At 34.4% G+C, this 15,710-nt stretch overlaps 1 protein-coding gene across 1 annotated transcript; it reads right to left on the bottom strand.

The window, feature by feature from the left end:
- Positions 1-8,661: 8,661 nt before the first annotated feature.
- LOC131640855 (enoyl-[acyl-carrier-protein] reductase [NADH], chloroplastic-like) lies at positions 8,662-12,395 on the bottom strand. Its single transcript, XM_058911230.1, has 12 exons — positions 12,201-12,395; positions 11,720-12,018; positions 11,007-11,116; positions 10,492-10,547; positions 10,317-10,401; positions 10,181-10,228; positions 9,988-10,062; positions 9,781-9,892; positions 9,589-9,692; positions 9,402-9,459; positions 9,224-9,322; positions 8,662-9,122 (listed from the first exon to the last, which is right to left on the bottom strand). The coding sequence occupies exons 2-12, from the start codon at positions 11,988-11,990 to the stop codon at positions 8,968-8,970; spliced, it is 1,173 nt and encodes a 390-aa protein (XP_058767213.1). The 5' UTR covers positions 11,991-12,018; positions 12,201-12,395; the 3' UTR covers positions 8,662-8,967.
- Between the last annotated feature and the right edge of the window lie 3,315 nt (positions 12,396-15,710).

The following is a 15,710-nucleotide window of genomic DNA, read 5'->3' as shown; positions in this document are numbered from 1 at the left end:
AATTGTTTTTTTATTTACAAAACTATTTATAATTTAAGATGGAGGTAGTACTCAACAATAATGTTGTCGCCTTATTTTATTTCTCTTATAATAAATGGTCATTTACTTATAAAATTAATAATATACTTTTTAAATTTAATTAATAAATTATTTTTTAGTTATAGAAAAATAAAAACAAAAACATATTTTTAACCAATCTAATTTCGTCTTACAAAACCAATATAAATTAAATCATAAATTATCGAATTTTTAAGCATTTATATAGAGATTGTTTCCTCCACCCTATATGATCGAGAATCATTCTATGAAAATTCGAAAATATCTTTGAGAATCGAAAATTACATTTTCAGACGCATCGTTTTCACACCGAAACACATCTTCACTGAAACTCACCTCCTTTTTACCCAATATTTAGTCCATAAAGTATCTCAGGACACACCTCATCAACTTAGTAATAAATCTGGAAGTGCACTTCCAGATTTGTAAAACGGGAATTTGAAAAAATGTCACATTTGCATGTCAGTGATATTTTCGAAAGTTCATTTCCGGAAATGTCAAGAGAAAAAATTAATAAAATAGCATCTTGCATGTTCTTCTTTCTCATGATCAAATACATTTCTTCTCTGAAAATCCTTAAAAACCATCTTCCCTTCTCAATCAACTTTTGCACTTCAAAATTTCATTTTTGTGTTTTATCACATCAAGAAGAGCAAAAGAAGCTAGAGACAAGCCGAGTGTTCTTGTAATCTTGGAGACAAGATGCGATCCTATTAGAATAAAGAAACCATTGATGAAGCTAGGTTTTGACAAAATGGAGCATTCTGATATTTTGGGCTATGCTGGAGGTATTTCTATAGCTTGGAATTCTAATGATATCAAGATCCAAGTTATTCAAATAAATCATCAATTCATTCACACTAAAGTTTGTATGGATAATAAGGAAGATTGGTGGTTTACTGCTATATATGCTAGTCCTAATGACAATAATAAAAAGATTCTGTGGGAGGAAATGAAGGCAATTGCTCGTGGCTTGAGAGGAAGTTGGTTGGTAGCAGGTGACTTCAATGATATTGATGCTGTTACGGATAAGAAAGGAGGTTTACCAGCATCAGTTCTAAGATGTCAAAAGATGAAAGAAAGAATGGAGTGCTGCAAGTTAAATAACTTGGAGATGCGTGGCCCTAGATATACGTGGAGAGGGCCTGTGTTTCATGGAGGGCAAAGAATTTATGAGAAGCTTGATAAAGCAATTTCTAACGATGAATGGAGATTGCAGTTCCCGAATGCTAGTGTCAAGGTACTGGTGCGGGTAGAATTCTCCGATCATCATCCCATCCTCATCACTTTAGATGATAGCCAGCGAAGTCAGTATAAGAAATCTTTTAGGTTTGAGAGTGCATGGCTCATGAATGAGTCTTATCAACATATGCTCCAAGATGTGTGGAAGAAAGACCACCCCTTTGATTGTAACCTTAATAATGTGAAGGAAGGTATTAATGTGTGGAAACTAGAAACCTTTGATCAAATTATAATAGCCAAGAAAAGGATCCTTCGTAGGTTAGAAGGGATTCAACAGAAGCTGCAACTTAAAGATAATTATGGTGGTATGCGGTTACTCGAAAAAAAGCTTCAGAAGGAATTCAGCGACATTTTGAATAAGGAAGAAGTAATGTGGTTTCAGAGGTCTAGGTCCCTATGGCTGGCGGATGGTGATCGTAACACTCGGTATTATCATCTTCAAACTATAGCGAGACGTAGGCGGAATAAGATTGTGATGCTGCAAGATTCTGGTGGTAATTGGATTAATAATGAAGATGATTTGAAGGCTCATGTTACTACGTTTTATAAAGATCTTTTTGCTTGTCCAAGTGGTTGGAGCAAGTGGCATCAGACGGAGGTGAGCTTTCCCAGGCTTTCTATGAGCAACAAACAGTCTCTTGGGGAAGATATTAATGGAGATGAGATCAAGCAAGCCCTTTTCTCGATGAAGCCGTGGAAGGCCCCAGGCCCGGATGGCTTCCCTCCCGGTTTCTATCAAAGATCTTGGAAGGTAGTTGGAGCAGATTTGATTAAGTTTGTGCAAAGTGTGTGGAAGGATCCTGGCCTTATGGTGGACATTAATAAAACGGATATTTGTCTAATCCCCAAAGTGGAGCAGCCAATCAATGTATCTCAATTTCGCCCTATTTCCTTATGCAACACTCTATACAAGATAATTAGCAAGGTGGTAGTTGCGAGACTTAAACCTTTGATGCCGTATCTTGTCTCTCCTCTCCAAACAGGTTTTGTTCCCGGCAGATCGATTCATGAAAACATAATTATAGCGAAGGAGATAATGCATTCCATGCAGAGAAAGAGAGGGCGTAATGGTTATTTTGCCATCAAGATAGACCTCTCAAAAGCATATGATAAACTTAATTGGGAATTCATATGGAGAGTTTTGGAAGAATTGGATCTCCCGAAGGATGTTGTGAACGTGATCATGCATGGTGTGACCAGTGTCGAGACGAATGTCAACTGGAACGGTAATAAGAATGATTTCTTCAGACCATACCGAGGCATCCGTCAGGGAGACCCTATATCTCCCTATCTGTTTGTTCTCTGTATGGATAAGCTGACTCATTTGATCGAGTATGCCATTCAAACGAAAAAGTGGAAACCGTTTAACATTGGTAAGAATGGTACGAGCATTTCTCATCTCATGTTTGCAGACGATTTGCTCATATTTGGGGAAGCTAATGAGGTTCAAATGAAATGTGTTAAGGACATTATTTGTCAATTCTGCAGCATGTCAGGGCAGGAAGTTAGTATGGAAAAAACTAATATTCTTTTTTCTGAAAATGTTTCTCGCAGTATGAGAAGGAAGCTTGTGCAGTTATCTGGCTTTCGTGAAACCCTTAAGTTTGGCAAGTACTTAGGGATTCCTCTTAAAGGGAAAGCTTGTAATAAGCATGACTTCCATTATATTATTGACCAAGTAGCAAATAAATTGTCGAGTTGGAAAGCTAGAAACCTCTCTCTTGCTGGGAGGGTGACTTTAACCAAGAGCGTCATCGAAGCTATTCCGGTTTATCCTATGATGACAAATTCTCTTCCTAAAGCTTGTATTCATGAGATTGAGAAGCTTCAGAGAGGTTTTATCTGGGGTGATTCGGATAGTAAAAGGAAGTTCCATGCGGTTAGTTGGGATAAGATCACTAGTCCTAAAAGTATTGGGGGACTGGGTTTGAAAGAACTTAATATCATGAATAACACTTGTCTTATGAAGTTAGGTTGCAAGCTGCTAAATGGTGATGATGATTTGTGGTGTCGTGTGCTTCGTAGCAAGTATAATGTTGATAATTACGGTGAGCCCTTGCATGCTAAACCATCGGATTCTTCTTTGTGGAAAGCTATCACAAAGAACGCGGTGCAACTTACGGATTTAGGTGTTTGGAGGATTGGAGCAGGTAACAAGATTAACCCGTGGACTCATTGCTGGATAGAGAGGGGCTTGATTCTTGCTGATTTGAACCTCAGCATTCCTTCGGAGCTGCAGCAGTGCGTTATCAAAGATCTGGCGCATGACCAGAGTGAGTGGAATTGGGATATTATGGCTTGGCTTCCTGAGTTTGTCAAACTGAAGATTGCTGCTATAGTTCCTCCCAAGGCAGAGAATGGAGATGACATTCTTGTGTTTTCTACGGATGAGGAGGGTAATTTCTCTATCAGTAGTATGTATAAGGAGCTTTCCCGGTCTGATGGTGTTAGCGTGAACAATGATTGGTCTCGTGTTTGGAGTTTGAAGGTGCCGGAACGTGTTAGATCCTTTATGTGGATTCTTCTTCATGATCGTTTACTAACTAATCATAGAATTAGTATGGCCGGTTTTGGTGTGGATGGTTGTCGCTTGTGTGGTGCTGTGAATGAGACTAGCTTACATGTGCTCCGTGACTGCCGCGCGGCAAAAAAACTGTGGGACAGTATAATTCCCTTTACTCTAACAGATTCTTTTTTCAATGCAGGTTGGAATCAATGGCTTCAGCTTAACCTTTTTAGTGAGCGTAGCGGATTTTCGGATTGGTGTAATCTTTGGGCTATTAGCTGCCACGCCCTTTGGCATTGGAGAAACATGGAAACTCATGATTCATCTTACAAAAGACCGCTGGTTATGCAAGATGTGATAGAAGATAAAGTTCAACAATACAACAAAGCGATATTTGTTCAGCACAGTGTTATGAATAGGTGCCATGAGAGGGTGTTGGTTCATTGGCGGGCTCCCTTGGCTCCCATAGTGAAACTGAATGTGGATGGTGCTCGAGATAGTAATGGTTTAGCGGGTTGTGGAGGGGTTTTACGTGATGCTAGTGGGTTTTGGTTAGGAGGTTTTGCCAAAAGAGTTGGTAATTGTAGTACTTTGATGGCTGAGTTATGGGGAATTTACAATGGTTTAGTTATGGTTTTTGATCTGGGGCATCGTAGTCTTGAAGTTGAGACTGATTCAAGACAAGCTGTAAATTGTATTCTTAGCGGAAGTTATGGGAATAAAATGGTGGGAAACTTAGTGAAGAATATTAGAGCGAAGATGCAGTTATTTGATAAAGTGGAGATTCAGCATATATACAGAGAGGCGAATAATTGTGCAAACATTCTTGCTCTGGAGGGTAAGAAGCTGATTGGTGTGAGCAAGTTCTATCAGGCGGCGCCTATTTGGATGAAGAATGCTTTGATGAAGGATCTTAATCCTGTCTGTGTTTCTAGGGTTATTCCCTTGTAGTTTTCTTTTGTTTCTTGGGCCTCGGCCCTCCTAAGTACCAAAAAAAAAAAAAAAAAACTCTTAACATGTGCCTAACATGACCCTTTTTTTATTTAATATGTTTAAAGAGTACTCTAAGGACACTCGTTACTAAGACTTTTCTTTTTAGCAGTATATTGTAACACACCAGCACAATTAATAAAGTCAACTTTTCTATTTTTCATTTAAAGTGATTTTAAATTTTAATGGTTGTACTTTGTACCTATATAATTTTAATTTATTTTAATTATTCAATATTAAAAAATTAGTTTGTATAACAAAATTCAATACTCATCCATTCTAAATTATGACATTTTCCCTGATTCATAATAAAATGTAAAAATGTATATCAGAAAGAAAAACTATAAGAGAATTTACAAAATTATATTTTATCAATAATATTGAAAAGAAAATTTTAAAAAATTAAAAGAAGAAAGAATATTAAATATTAAAAAATATCATTAAAATTTTCTAAAAATATTGATATTTATTAATTAAAAATATTAAATAACTTACTATAATTTAACACAATTGTTTTTTTATTTACAAAACTATTTATAATTTAAGATGGAGGTAGTACTCAACAATAATGTTGTCGCCTTATTTTATTTCTCTTATAATAAATGGTCATTTACTTATAAAATTAATAATATACTTTTTAAATTTAATTAATAAATTATTTTTTAGTTATAGAAAAATAAAAACAAAAACATATTTTTAACCAATCTAATTTCGTCTTACAAAACCAATATAAATTAAATCATAAATTATCGAATTTTTAAGCATTTATATAGAGATTGTTTCCTCCACCCTATATGATCGAGAATCATTCTATGAAAATTCGAAAATATCTTTGAGAATCGAAAATTACATTTTCAGACGCATCGTTTTCACACCGAAACACATCTTCACTGAAACTCACCTCCTTTTTACCCAATATTTAGTCCATAAAGTATCTCAGGACACACCTCATCAACTTAGTAATAAATCTGGAAGTGCACTTCCAGATTTGTAAAACGGGAATTTGAAAAAATGTCACATTTGCATGTCAGTGATATTTTCGAAAGTTCATTTCCGGAAATGTCAAGAGAAAAAATTAATAAAATAGCATCTTGCATGTTCTTCTTTCTCATGATCAAATACATTTCTTCTCTGAAAATCCTTAAAAACCATCTTCCCTTCTCAATCAACTTTTGCACTTCAAAATTTCATTTTTGTGTTTTATCACATCAAGAAGAGCAAAAGAAGCTAGAATTTAAAATAAAGTTCATGTATTTCATTTCTCATTGCTCACATTAATCTAGTTTTTAAGCAGAAAAAGTGAAAGTTGTGTCTGAAAATATTTCCAGATTCTAGTTGATTTCACACGAAAGTTATTTCCGAAATAGTTTAGAGTACATTTTGAACATTTTTTGTTGAATATTTTCTATTATTGTTTGCCTTACAAATGGTGCATCGTAATGTTATATGCAAATATATTGTGTCTAAGCATGTCAAACATGTTGTCAAGGTAGATGTTGGCAACCAAATTACAAATAGACAAAAGTTTGGTGTTTGTGATAATATGATCCATTGGATATGCACGAAGGCATCTAAATTGGGGTTTGACATTGTAATCAGAAGGTCGGGTGATGGTTCATATAAAAGACTTGCTTTTGTAACCCTGAGATGCGAAAGAAGTGACAAGTACACAACTCCTCTCCAGAAGTTGAAACGAGATGACACCGATTCAAAGAAATGCAAGTGTCCTTTTAAGTTGCGTGGATATATTTTGGCAAATAATAATTGGAGACTTAATGGGACTTGTGGTACACATAACCATGACATGTGTCTCAAGTTAGTCGGTAATCTCATTGCATGTTGCCTTATGCCTGAAGTGAAGGAAATCGTTTCTGACATGACATTGAACACGGTGTGGCCCAAAAACATACTTGCAAAATTTGAAACGTAAAAGATTCTAAAATATCTCAAATATAAAGCAAGTATATAATGTTCGTGTCTGAAACAACAAAGTGATAAAAGGAGACAAAAATGAAATACAACAATTGTTGAAACTTCTGGATGATAACAATTATGTATCTAGGTACCGAGTGTGCGAGGATGAAGAAATAGTTTGAGTTATATTTTGGACTCATCCTCAAAATCCAATTGATCGTATTATGTGTATTGTGTGAGTTTTAAAATCGTTGTGTTTTGTTCAAGTTTATTTGAAATCGGGATGCCATATACCACTAACATCATCGAAGTGGACAATTCATTCAACAAGGGAAGATGAAACTTGGTCGGATCATTTTTTGGATAGGATGCAAGAATTCACCAAGTTGAGTGAGATTGAATGTGAATCAAGTAAGCAAAAGTAAATGGTGGAACCACTCATGATATAGATTTAGATGGATACACGTGTTACAACAATGTATTTATGTGGTTAGACATGTTTTGTATGTAATCTTGCACTAATATTAAAGATGTCAAATGTATATATTTTCTAGATTTTAATGTATGTTTCAATTTCCCAAAATTTTCTCCATTTTTGTTTTCTATAACAGGTTATATGTGAACAGTGTGTGGTGAATATGAAAATACATTTTCAGACACACCCCAATTTCATTAGGAACAGAGTGTATCCGAAAGTATATATATATATATATATATATATATATATATATATATATATATATATATATATATATATATATATATATATATATATATATATATATATATATATTATCCTTTGAGATAGGATTGAGTTTATAAGGTGCATATTGATCTAAAACTTTTATAAATATGGGTGCCAATAAACTTTCTAGCACAAACACACAGAGAACATACAAAAACGTCTCAATATGCATAGCTCGCTTTCGTCAACTTCAATGGCGAAAAGCCCTCTCTTTAATTTAGATTCTCAGAGATCACCCGTCTTGTCGATCTAAAATCAAAATTAGAGAAAGTGTACCCAGACAATCGAAGAGTTTTGAAGTTTTATCATCATTTTCCCTCTATTGATAGCGATCTGAAGATACAGTTCGGTGAGTTTGAGTTGAAGATGGATGAAGATTTATCTGCTATGTGGAGTAAGCTTAATTGTTACAAAACAAAAAGTCTGATCAAATTGGATGTGAAGATTGTGAGATAGATCGAAGATGATGAAACACCCTACTTGATAATGAAATGTTCGATTTAAGGTAACGATTATCTATATAAAGTTTTGTTTTTTTATGTATGTCATAACAACTATTAATGTTAATTTATCTTTATTCCTGCGTCTATTTCATTTCTGCATTTGTTTCTAATTCAGTAGGTTTCAAAAATATACTTTCATAAGGTAAGATATGTGGAGATGAATTTTCATATTATTTTTTTATCATAAAATTATGGGGTCTAGCTCAATTACAAATGGATTGTGTATGGTTCGGAAGTATATTTCAAAATTTCAGAGATAGTTTTGATTTTTCGCCAGGGTGTTGTTCAATCCTTAGGGCGGAAAGACCAATTCCTTTTATAAACTAATTATGGTAATTAAAATAGGCCAACTAAAATTTAAAACAGGATTTGAATTCGTTATAACCCATCTCATCCAGCCCATCCCTTGCTCACCCCCCTGATGGATAAATTTGAATCAAACTTGAGAAAATAAATGGCAACTAACAAAAACAACGGGTTTGATTTAGTTTTTCGAATCTTTGCTCACAAAATCCAAATTTAACCAAACCAATCAAGAATAGTTTAGTTACATTTCATTCAATTTGGTTGTTATTTAACTTTAAGAAACTTATTTTAAAAAATCTAAAAGAAAACTATAGTTTTAATAATCTATCTCTTTCCTATTATTTTTGTAGAGTAAATGTCTAAACTGATTATTAAGAAAATAAAAATGAACCCACATAGACAAACCAACATATGATCCTTGAAAAATGTTACAAAAATCTTAAATTTTAACCAAACTAGTCCATAGATGGCGGCAGGGCCACTAGCATGCCCATTCAAATGTTAGGACTCTCCAAATTATTCAATACATTTTGCAGAGGACACTGCAAAGAGGATCACAATGATTATGCAGTTCAAACAACCACTTACTAATTTATCAAACTGTAAAACTAACTCTTATAGGTTTTTTCATCATCATAGGCCGCATCGTCTTAGTCAAGTAGAAGGATTACGATTTCAAACAAAGAAAACTAATCAGCTCAATTTCAATGTTCTTGCTTTGGAATGGCGAGGTCTTTAAATACTGGACTGTCGACTCCAACTCCCATGGCGTTTAGTCCGTTATCGACATATATAACAGCGCCTGTGATAGCTGATGCTAAGGGTGATGCCAAGAAAGCAGCAGTGTTGCCTACCTCCTCTGTTACAAGAATACTCCAAAGTGTAAGTAATAGCATAACAAAAATGTCGCAAATGTTTCATTTCAGAAAGGGACGATCTCGAGAGTAATAGTATTATTACCTGCATTTAGTTCTTTCTGAATGGGTGCATTGGTAAACGAATAATCAATCATCGTGTCAATGAAACCGATTGCTTTCGCAGCACGGCTTCCCAGTGGACCTACACATTTGAACCGTTTAAGTCGACATATTTGAAAAAGTTACTATCAACAACACTAGGTGTTTAAAGCCATGAATACCTGCAGATATAGTATTGACTCTGATTCTTTTCTTTCTACCGGCTTCAAAAGCAAGCACCTGATAAATATAATTTCAAAAACCCAGAAGGAAAAGAGGGGGAGTTAGGAGCATGAAAGTACCATAATCACGTATATTTATGACCGTAATATCTTGGTTTGTAAAAAGAAAAATAAAAGGTAAACTCACTCTTGTATCACTTTCCAAAGCAGCTTTAGCAGAACTCATACCCCCGCCATACCCGGGAATAATCCTCTCAGAAGCAATATAGGTTAGAGATAATGAAGCTCCACCTATAACAAAAACAGACTGGTGAGAACGAGAACGATACATTGAAAGTTGAAGAATCAAAATGTTATCACTCTTAGGTACCGAACGTGCCTGGATTAATGATTGGAAGAAAGTGCTTTAGTAATGAAATATAAGAGTAACTCGACGCAGACAATGCAGCTAGATATCCTTTCCGAGATGTCTCAGACAATAGTTTGCTGACCTATAATAACAGAATTGGTCTTTTTTTGTTAAAGTTCACGACAAAAGTTAGCAAGAAATCTCGTTTCGTTATTGTAATAATAATGATAATCATACCTCTGGTCCATTAGCAAGTGAGTGCACAAGTATGTCTATGGTGCCGAAATCGTTCTTAACAGATTCAACAACTTCCTGAAACGAAACACAAATGCATATTAGACTTATGAGAACTAACTTTATTTAAACGATGTAAATCATCGAGAAATATAATTGTAATAGAAGCTTAGATAACATAATGATTAATCTATACCTGGACAGTCCAATTTTTGGCTCCAGCATAGCGCTTATTAGCTTTTACCTGCGCAATTTTCACAGAAAATAGATAGTGATATGTCTTGTGAACATTTTATATACCTTTCGATAAATTTTTTGAAAATCTCTCTTACATCTTCCGGAACATCTTCGGGAGTATCATAGACCGCATCCAAGGGATACACTTTAGTAATCTCGAACAATGATCCATCTTGTAACCTGCAAAATAGAGTTATCTATTAGAAAAATACTTAAATTTGACAATTATTGAAGAGGGAAAATCAATGTAGCAGAGTTTAAAAGTTATACTTGCGTGATTCGTCAAATTTTCCACGCCGTAGACTGGACTCGAATATATTTAGAGCCTACATGAAAATGTTCATAGTTAGTACCTACATGGTTGTATATATCATTGCACTAATATAATTTGACTTTAGGGCTTTGTTGTCAATCGTGAAATGTGAAAAAAGCAGTTTGTTCAAATACCGCTACACAACAGTGCAATAGCCTCTCTTTGACAACATTTTGTAACATATAGATGAACAATAACACACCCCCTCACGCCCAGGATTGAACATCTGAAGCGTGGAAATAAATGGTGGGTGGCCCAATCATAGATTTTAAACGAGACTCTGATACTAGGTTAAAAATTGTGGTTGGGTCTAACTCAACCCTACAAAACCCACTTGTAGGATGAGAATTGTCCCCACTTATAAACACATGTTCAGGTCATATATTGTCTGATGTGAGACACTTAACACGTATTAACAATACACTTCAAGAAGAAAATAAGAATGATCAAACAGGTAACAATATTTACTTACAGGTACCCATGTGCCAACGAGAATTTCAGCTCCTGCTTGAGCAAGAGATTTTGCTATTGCCCAGCCATATCCATTGTCATCAGCCACACCAGCAATAAATGCCCTTTTGCCTGCACATAAAGTTACTTTCAGTTTACAACAAGTTCATAATTTGTTTTTAGCTTATTTCCATAAGCTCTTCATGATAACTTATATCAAAACAGTTTGACTTTTTAGTCTCGTTTATGTTATAGAAATAGCTAATACATAAGCACTTATATGATACGAGCTTAAGTTATAAACTCTAGATTAAGCTATTTATCCAAACAGGGTTTAGTTTCACAAGAAAAAACTTCTCATCCTTTACATACCGATAAACCGATTTTAAGCAGATTTTGAATTGAGTTAAAACACTTAATAGGGAAAGAACAAAATGATACTCACTTCTAACATTACTTCATATGACTGTAGAATGGATCATAAAGGGAAGATATTTTTCAAATCACAAACTAAAACACACACGCACGCGTGACCAAGGCCGTTTTTCAGGGCGTGTAAGGCGAGCTACCACACAGGTTCCAAAGTTAACACGGTTAAATTGTGGCTAAATAAAGTCTCATAAAATATTTATCACGATTAAATCGTGGGAAAATAAACCAACCTACACAGAGCCTCCAGAATATGTAACAAAAGCAAAAGAATAGATACGATTTAACGGAAAAAAGAAGTGAAACCTCTCAAATCAATTGGCAATCCTGCAACTTGATTGTTTGAGCTGGACTCAGACATTGCCTTCGTTACAAATTTGTCGAATTTTACATTACTTGACGGTAAAACCTGCTGGAAGGGTTTCACAGATGCAACATGACAAACACTTCCTAGTTTATCACATGAGCCAACCTTAACCCTGCCTCCAAGAATCACAGAACCTAACTTCTGCGATGAGGTAATCCTAGGTCTTGACACTCCAACCGAAATACTAGAAATCGATGTTGTTGTCGCCATTTCGAATTATCCTAATCTGAACCTAAATCTGCAGAAAACAACAATTAGATCCAAATAAATTTCCACATTCAAATTCCAAAACGCAAATCATAAAAAGTGTTGAAATCAAGATAAACACAGAAACATGATTGATTCGTACAGATTAAAGCTATGTTTCAGAACAGAACCAGCATTTACATAGAACCTAGGAAGTAGAGTGGTGTGTTTTACCTTTTGGCAATGAAGGGATCAATGTGGAGAGAGAAATGAGAGAGTTTGAAATGTTATGTATGAGATGAGATTGAGGGGTAGAAAATGGAGGAGTGGGATAAACGAAAAACCTTGGAAGTGTGTGTCGATGGAAACAATGTTGTTGTGTTTTAATGTGAAGTTGTTTAGAGTAGTTGGAGCATTGGAAGTGTCGAATGCTATAGTGGTTTTTCTTGGGTTTATGGAAATTGTTTTTTTTTTTTGTCAACCATGATAAAATAAAAATAATAAAAGAATTTAAATATGTTTTTATTAGTTTTTTGGCTTAATTAATCATGAAGTCACAAAATTTAATTTGAGTTTTTATTTTGGACATTACAACTAAGTATCTTAACAAAACTTATGTTATTCGTTGGTCCATTCCGTTAATTTGAGTGTGAAAACGTTAAGTTGGGTGATCTGGCATGACAACAAGGCTTACTTAACATTTGTGACTCAGTATATTGCTTTATATTAATGTTTTATCATTTTATTATGACCAGTCTCCATTTTCACGCTTTAGAGCAAGGGTTCTTCTTCTCTTTCCTCATTCCTCTCCTTCATCATTCTCCTCCTTCCTCATTCTTCACACAAACGATTCTCACGAAGATTCTATTAAGATGTCAATGAACTCCAGTAACTACTCAAAATCAAACACCCAAAGTTGTGGGTCATTTGAATTTGTGGTGATAAGAAACAAAAGGATGGATTGTTGGTGCCAGTGTGTGATGCGTACTATTACAGATCTCAATAGTGTCAATATTGGGAAAAAAATTTGGGGATGTAGGAATTACAGGAATCAATTCGAGAAGGGATGCAATTTTTTCAAGTGGGTGGGTGGGTGATGAAGTTTGAAAGGAAAGGAAGAAAATCTCAAAGTTGAAGAGTGAGGTTCTAAGCATAAGAGCACTATTGAAAAATGCAATAGTGTTTGTCATCATTAGTCTAGGATTTAATGTAGTCTTGTTAACCATGCATTTGAAATAGAGTTGTGGTCAATGTCGTGAAAGTATGTAAGATCGATGTTGCTTAAATGAAATGATGGATTGTTATATCAGTGTTTTTACCATTTCTTCTGTTATGTGTTATTGAGTGGTCTGTAACTGTGCATAATGATGATTATAGTGAAACAATATTATTACATAAGGGACTTAATTGAAACAATTGAATAAATTAGGGCCTGTAATGTTGTAGTTATATGTTGCAGATAACCATAATGTTCAATTTTATGTAGAATCATGTAAATATTGACACAAATAGAATAAACAAAAGGCTTTGCATTATAAAATCATGTGTTCTTTGACACTAATAAAAAAGGGCATAAAAGCCTAATTATGTGTCATTGACACAAAGTTACAAAAGGACATAAAAGTCTAATAATGTGTTCATTGTCACTGAGTAACTGTCATACCCCAAAATTTGCCCTCATACATTTGTAAACGTCGTTTTATTTCGAATAAGTGATGTAGCACAATTGGTAAGGATTTGATGTTAAAAGGTACATGAGCGAGAGGTCCTGGGCTCGAATCTCACTTCTAACATTTCTCCTTTTTTATTTGTTTTCTAATTTTAATTCTAACTTTATTTCCATTATTCAAAAATCATAAAAAATTGCATTTTTTTATTATTTTAATTTAATTTTCGCACTAATTAAATAGGCATTTTTTAATAGTCAATTTTCACTTTTATGCATTTTTTGGTCAAAAAATCACCAAAAATCATAAAATATTAAAAAAATCCAAAAAAAAAAAAGTTTTTAATTTTATTTGTTCTATTTTTAACATTTTTCACAACTTGGGTAACAAGTAAAGATCTTTTTAAAAAAATATTAGTTAATCATTTAAAAGATCACAATCAAATTATTTTTTATTTAAGCTTTTAATGAATAGTTAATATTTGATTTTTTATTCCATATTTGTTGACCTAAGTTACATTATAAATATCACTAATTTTTACACATTAGGCATTCACAACTAGGGGTGGCAAAACAGGCCGCCCGTCCTGCCCGCCGCCCGCCCCGCCTTAAGCCCGCCAAAAAACAAGCGGGGCGGGCATGCTCGCCAAGTGAAATGGGCATAAAAATCATGCCCTCCCCGACAAGATGGCGGGTGGTGGGCTTGCTCGCCTATTTTTTTTATATTTTTTTTCATTTTTTAAATAAATTAATAGGTTTTCTTTTACCTTTTAATTAAGTTTTTCACTTTTTTTTTAAAACAATTTTTATTAAAAGCAACTTTTCAACAAATTTTACTTAAAAAAAATATTACATATATTTACAAATAAACATATAAAATAAATCATCAAGAACTGGAATTACTAAAATTAACTAAAAAAGAGGGAATTTTGGAAAAGGGGCGGGTTTTGGCGGGCGGCGGGCATTGACGAGACGGACTATGGCGGGCGGCGGGTTTTGGCGGGGCGGACTTGGCGAGCAGCGGGCCTAAAATCCCAACTCAACCCGCCATTTTTTGACGGGTGCGCGGGCCGGCGGGCCACGGCCCGTTTTGCCACCCCTATTCACAACAACTTTCTAACCCTTATTCTCATTCTCTCTCTTCTCACAAACACAAAAATTATTTTCTTCTCCCTCTCTCTAAGATCAAACTTCACTTTCTCTCATGAATACCATAACAACTTCATAGCTTGTTGAAGAACATCAAGAACACTTTCAAAAAGAAACTCAAGAACTTACATCTTCCTCTCACCGTATAACCGAGTGGTTCAACGCGCATCTTTCCTCCACAAACCGCCATCGAAGCCCTCAGGTGGTGTTGTTTATTTTTTATTTTTGTTAGCTTTTATTGGTTCAATTGATGGCCATGATTATTATTCTGAAAGTGTTGTTTTATTTTGATTTGATTTTGTTTGTGTGAATGGAGAAGAGAGAATACATATGGGGAAGAAGATGAAATCACCTGGCAAATAATCTACCAAAGACGTAGAAGAGGGAAACAAAAGAGAAGCGGAACTTAGTCAGAACTACCGAATCAACCGGATCTACATCACTCCTTCACGCCTCAACCGCCGGCGATTCATCCACTAACACCAAAAGCACGTTGGCACAGCTGATGGCATACAAGCGCCGATCACCTTCCCAACCCGGGTTCGACCACCAGGTTTACCCTTTCTTTTTGTCAATTTTTCATTCTTTCTTCTTTCTCTACAATTTTCTTTATTTAACCAAGTAATTAAAATCAACCCATAACTAATTAGAACTAGGATTATGGTTTAGACTATTAATTATTTTTTCTTTCACCTCTTTGTTTAATTAATTTAATTTTAGTAATTAGGTTGTTTAATTCATTTAATTTCTATAAAATCATAAAATCACAAAAACATTTATTTTTAATAGTTAATTTGATTTAATTGTCTTAACATTTATTTTAATTGACTATAATTAGGATAAGATTAGATTTTTTAATTAAGACTAAATTTCAATTTAAAATTTAATTAGATCAGATTTAGTAATTAGAATACTTTTTAAAATAATTA

The sequence above is a fragment of the Vicia villosa genome, unplaced genomic scaffold (assembly GCF_029867415.1).
Source record: "Vicia villosa cultivar HV-30 ecotype Madison, WI unplaced genomic scaffold, Vvil1.0 ctg.003337F_1_1, whole genome shotgun sequence".
Classification (NCBI taxonomy): Eukaryota; Viridiplantae; Streptophyta; class Magnoliopsida; order Fabales; family Fabaceae; genus Vicia; species Vicia villosa.
Note: the sequence above shows the minus strand (reverse complement) of the source record. Positions and strands in the feature narration are given on the sequence as shown.